We start from the raw sequence: 5,381 nt of genomic DNA on the forward strand, positions 1-5,381 counted from the left end.
AGCTAGAAACTTCAACCCTTCCTCTCCCTGGAAACACTTCCCATTGTTTGTTCTGTAAGAAGCAATTAAAGGAATTCTGATCACGATCACTAAACAGAAACCAAAAGATAAAGCCTTAAGAGCTGCACAACAACAAACTGAAAATTGACTCACACTCAAACCACACAGAGTATTTACATGAGGCAAAATGAATTCCAGGATTTCCTGAAGTGTTTTAAACTTGACGTTTGGAGGAAGAAAGCAAGGTTCCCTGGAGAGATAACTCTTCATTTCCAAAACCAGGTTGTTCATACAAGCATCAGAACTACTGCAATTCCAAGTTACAGAAATTCCAAAAGGGCTTCAGGAGCAGCTTAAACACACACATGTCCTAAGAAAGCAGAAGGTCATTCGGTTGCTTCACAAATGACCCTGCTTTAGCAAGCAAAGCCAATAATGTCATTTGAGGGCAGTGTGGCACCAAAAACAGTGTGGGCTCTCACAGGTTTATTCAGGTTTATACATTCAATCTCCACAACAGTTCTGAGACATAGTCAATATAGACACACACACACACACACACACACACACTGACACCCCGGTCCCTTTCCGCTGTCCTGCAGCACATCAGAGTTTGCACTCTTCACCACAGAATCCAGTTGCAGTATAATGAACACTGAAGTTACTCTAGGCAACTCTTGAGAGGATGTGCCCACAGCTGCCTTGTGGTCTTCTCCTCTTTTTGAGGGACCTCTCTTCTCACTCTCAATTCCCAAACAGCTCAGGACTGATATCCTGGGAAGTTGAGGTCCTGAGTTCCAGAGAGGCAGGTGTGACAAGCGGTGTCACGGGATGTCTTCATAGGAGCTGTTAGAGGACAGAGTCAGAGGGGTCATTAAAGACAAGGTGAGCAAACAATGAAGGGCACAGAGGCTAAGGCAAGGAGGAGATGGGAAAATGACACTTACCAGTGCCTCTTAAGCCACATCCATATGGGTCTCCTAAAACATGCTATTCCCACAATGAGCACACAGCCCAGTACCACCAGTGCCCAGATCCACATCCAGGATATGCGGCTTCCACCTGTGAAAGGAGGAAACAAGAGGCTCTGTGCACAGGTCCCTCCCTACAGCAACACCTCTGCTCTGAGCAACTCTCCAGATACTAGGTGCTTTCTATTTCTTCCACTGAAAGCTCCAACATCTAATCCTCATAACATTAGCTCCCCCAACTGTCCTCAGGGCATGGCCATCCCTAATTCAGTTCCCTTCACCAAAGGATGGTAATGGCTTAGAGGGGTTGAGCACCAGCTCTGCAGGTAGGCTCACCTCAGCCTAACTCTACTGCTCACTCTCTTTGTGACTCTGGACATTGACCCATCTGAACCTCAGTCTCTGCCTATGTAAAATAAGATACATGATCTTCAATGGAGACCAATGATGACTACAACGAATTTGGTGTGCAGGGCATTGACCATCACCCTGGAAACATTCAGCAAGACTAAGTGTTAGTCAAGCTGCCTGTCAGAGTCCCTGGCCCCCTCTCAACTGAGGAATGAAGCCTCTTCTTCAGTCTAATGCTCTCTCCACTGAGCTAGACAGAGCACAACAAGGAAAGCTTAGAACTAGGCAGGATACGATCAGTAGTGACTCACACATACCTTACTAGGTAGGACACAAAAATAAAGTACTCCTAACTAGGGTATGGAGGATCTTTCTGCACACCCTTCCCAACAGTGTTCTATGCCTCAACGGGTGTCACATGCCTTGCTAAAGGTATAAGCCAGTTTAGACTATCCTAAAATCTGCCAAGTTCAGTAAAAATTATGCTTCAACACAACAAACTGCTAAATTCTAAAGTGAAAATAGACATGAGATAACTGAATGGTATGCTCTAGCCAATTTAAGGTGGATAGAAGCCAGTTGTATACAAACTATAATTGAAACGTTAATGAAGTAGTCTCAGGATGCGGTTAAGAACTCGCATTCTCTAATATATCAGTCACTAAATACAATGTTAATTAACACCATAATCTTGGAAAATGTTGTTGATGTTATGTTATGGCATTAATGGTTGGAACGATAATCTGCCAGGAATGTCTGCAGAACACAGTTGTTCTCCCCAGGAAACTGTTGGATTCAGCTGGGCAATAACATACTGGACTCTATGCATGGCACATGCTTGCATTGAAACAAACAAGACTAGATTTGAACTGTAATACTGCAATAAGGTGGAGCAATACACCATGGGGTGAGCGCACAGAGAAGAAATGGGGGAATATCAGAGCCTATGAAACGTTGTTATAAAATGAAATGCAATTAAAAATGTACATAAATAAAACAGATCGCATTGTTCAGAATATAAAAAAGTAATAAACCAACAAAACTAAAAAAAAAAGGAATCCTCTTGGGATTCTTTCTCTGCCACCTACTTCACAAACTCTCAATTTGGGGCTTTGTTTCCTCTTGAATGTGCAACACTTATCTCATCACTTTCTGAATTCCAAGTCTTTATATTTCTGTCTCTATCTGGAATGCCCTCCTCGCATCCCCGTCGTCCCACGTGCTCCTCTCTGAAACTCTTCAATCCCAGCAGTATCAAGCCCAACCTTTCCCCACTGCCTCCCTCTATGCATGAGGACCTCCTCCTCCCATTTCCAGACAGAGCTCCAGGGCTTCCTCACCCCAGTACAGGATGATGTCCTGGCCTCCTAGACTGCTGTGCTTCACCCGACAAGACAGGCCGGCTGCCTCTCTGCTCTCCACATCCATGGTCACTCGGAGATGCCACGTCTCATCAGCATTGGGAAGGATGTCACCCTGCTGTGCAGGCTGCTCCTGCTCACCTCGCATCCACTTCACCCACACGGGCTTCGGGTAGAAGCCAGACACACGGCACACGAGCAGCAGACGGCCAGGCCCAGGGCTGGGGCCACTGGACAGCCAGGCCTCAGGCTTCACTGTATCCACAAAAAGAATAAGAGACAGGGTGTGTGACAATGAGGACTCTGCCTCTGAGACACCTGCTATCCCAGGCCCCTTTAGAAGACAAGGCCTCTCAAACCTTCAACCCTTTATCACAGTTTTCATGACAACCCACCCGCATATCCTACCCTGCTTCCCATGTCCGATAAATGCTCCCCCCAAAAACCCTTCTTTGTTCATATGTCTTCTGCCCCTACAGCAGGGACGCTGCCTGCCACATCCCAATTCTGACCCTCACTGTTAATTTAGTGCAATTGACGGCCTCCACGAGGTGTGCAGTTAGCATCTGTGGCATGAAGAAACACCCTCATGTTTTAACATGCCCGCATGGATCCTTCTCTGTCTCCATGCCCAAACAGAAGAGAAGTCCGGGAAGGAAAAGTCCTGAGGAAACTCCCAATGAATGTGAGGTTGAGGAAGACAGGCTGACCTTGCTTCTCCAGGTCTGATTTCCCTGCCTCAATAAGGCCACGGACAAGCTGGGGAAAGGTATAATTCATGAGCACTTGCATCACTGCGCTCGTGCCTGGGTCCTTGTTGAGCTCTTGGACAACCACATCTACCTTTGGAGAAACATCTGGAGCTGCCTTATAAGAACTTCCTTGGAAACTCAGGATAAGTGATCCTTGAAAAGCCACGTGGAAGTAGCTTTCAGAGACATTGTCAGGATGCAACTCACAACCAACAAACACCTGGATATCAATAGGGTCTGCAGAGAGAAAAGGTCACAGATCAAAGAAAGGTTTAAAAACTGGAAAACTGCTTTTGAATGACTATATCATTGTAATAATTTCTGGGAAAGCAGTATGAGGGATTCCGGACCCTTGAAACTGATCATAAAATTTAAAAATTCATTAATTGTTTAAAATTAATTTTTAAATAAATCTCAAAGTGGTAAAGGAGAAGATATTTACTTGGATTTTTTATTACCTCTCAGAGTTCAAGGTTATGACAATGTGGAGCAAGCAGGACCAAAAAGGACATCAGCTGGCAGAAGCAGCAAGCAGAAGAGGTAGAGTGTCTCTCAACAGGCAGAGCCATAGTCCCTTAACTGGACTAACTCATCCACCCTTCCCCTTGGTGGATACCCAGAATCCCATGCCTCAACTCACAGGTTAACTTGAGCAGTTTGGAAAATTTCTGGACATCATCGAAGACACTGAGTCGATAAACCAAAAACTCCTGTTGCAGCTGCTTCACCTGCTGCTGGCTGAATCTGCCCATTGACCAGGGCTTCAGGAACTGCATAGTGTCCGACTCATTCCTCCAACGGTGTGTCTGCAGCTCCCCCAGCCATGCCAAGAAGTCTGTGCGTGCATAGCTGCTGTTAGGGAAGGACGAGATCTGGAGTATGTGAAAGGGAAAAGCTCTTTGTAGCACTGCAAAGAAAAACGGAAAAAAAATGATTGGATAGTGCTGGTATTGTGGTGCAGGGGTGTGAGCCATGACCTGCTACCCAGGTTCCCCTCTGAGTTCCAGTTGGAGTCCAGGCTGCTCTGCTCAGGATCCAGCTCCCTGATGTGCCTGGGAAAGGGACAGCATGGAGGTCCCCAGAGGAAAACAGGGACCGAGTTCTTGACTTCTGGTTTGGGCAAAGCCCAGACCTGGCCTTACCACAATTGGGTGAGTGCCTCACTTAAGGAATGATTCTCTCTCTCTCTTTCTCTCTTCGTCTGAATGTGAGAGAGAGAGAGACAGAGAATTAGAGAGACAAAGAAAAATAGACACACAGAGAAAAAGAAAAAGACAGAGCAATTACATCTCTAATATGTTAAGTCTGGGAAAAAGAGGATAATAAGGGAAAAAGAAGAAGAGAGGAAGTCAAAGAGAAGGACATTAGGGGAGCACGCCAAAAGCTGAGCACCTGCTGCAGTATAAGGAACGGAAAGCAAACATTGCAGAAGTTTGGGATGCAAGGTTAGGGTTCAGAAACTATAGGCAGCATGGAGCCTCACAGGGAGCCAGGAGCTCTCTACCCTCACCACGCAATGCACTCCCCTATGGCACTCAGACTGTGAGTCCCTTTTGCCCCTTGGTCTCATCCTCACTCAAAACGTGCTCTGTTTCACCCTACTTCCTCCCATCTATCAGTGTGTACCCAAGTGCCCTCCTCTTACTTACCATCAGATCTTCCCCCAACTTTGTGCAGCCCCCAGAGCAGCAAGAACAGCAGGTGGCCCATGCTGCTGAGGAGCTCTGGGCTTGTAGTGGCCTCTGACTTTTATCTACAAACCCCAAACCCACTAGTCCCCAAAGACCTGCCTGCAGGATTCCAATGCCTCCACCCACTTCCTCTGCCCTCCCCCAAAGTGTCTTCTGCTCTCAAGCTGACACAGTCAAACCACTCCCACTCTGGGCTTGTTGCTCTCATCTGGTCTACCTACCTCTAAGCCCTGATTCCAGTCTAAGACAACCTGC

The 5,381-nt window shown here is 46.6% G+C and overlaps 1 protein-coding gene across 2 annotated transcripts; it reads right to left on the minus strand.

The window, feature by feature from the left end:
• Positions 1-246: 246 nt before the first annotated feature.
• Positions 247-5,145, minus strand: LOC121171490 (antigen-presenting glycoprotein CD1d-like). 2 transcript variants are annotated; one of them, XM_041003197.1, is made up of 6 exons: positions 5,085-5,145; positions 4,076-4,342; positions 3,394-3,672; positions 2,663-2,938; positions 948-1,062; positions 247-846 (listed from the first exon to the last, which is right to left on the minus strand). In XM_041003197.1, the coding sequence occupies exons 1-6, from the start codon at positions 5,143-5,145 to the stop codon at positions 825-827; spliced, it is 1,020 nt and encodes a 339-aa protein (XP_040859131.1). In that variant the 3' UTR covers positions 247-824. The 2 variants fall into 2 exon arrangements, with proteins under 2 accessions (XP_040859131.1, XP_040859130.1); XM_041003196.1 differs by lacking the exon at positions 5,085-5,145 and having other exon boundaries at positions 4,076-4,424.
• Positions 5,146-5,381: the final 236 nt, after the last annotated feature.

This window comes from Ochotona curzoniae, unplaced genomic scaffold (genome assembly GCF_017591425.1).
Source record: "Ochotona curzoniae isolate NIBS_2020 unplaced genomic scaffold, NIBS_Ocur_1.0 scaffold_2683, whole genome shotgun sequence".
Classification (NCBI taxonomy): Eukaryota; Metazoa; Chordata; class Mammalia; order Lagomorpha; family Ochotonidae; genus Ochotona; species Ochotona curzoniae.

Bases quoted from the DNA above. Each gene is read 5' to 3' on its own strand.
- LOC121171490 (XM_041003196.1), bottom strand. From the start codon at position 4,409: ATGGCTCACACCCCTGCACCACAATACCAGCACTATCCAATCATTTTT. The intron at 2,939-3,393 runs GTCAGCCTGTCT...TTGTGGATACAG, and splicing joins ATCAGACCTGGAGAAGCAAG to TGAAGCCTGAGGCCTGGCTG. The intron at 1,063-2,662 runs GTGAGGAAGCCC...CTCCTTTCACAG, and splicing joins GGACATCATCCTGTACTGGG to GTGGAAGCCGCATATCCTGG.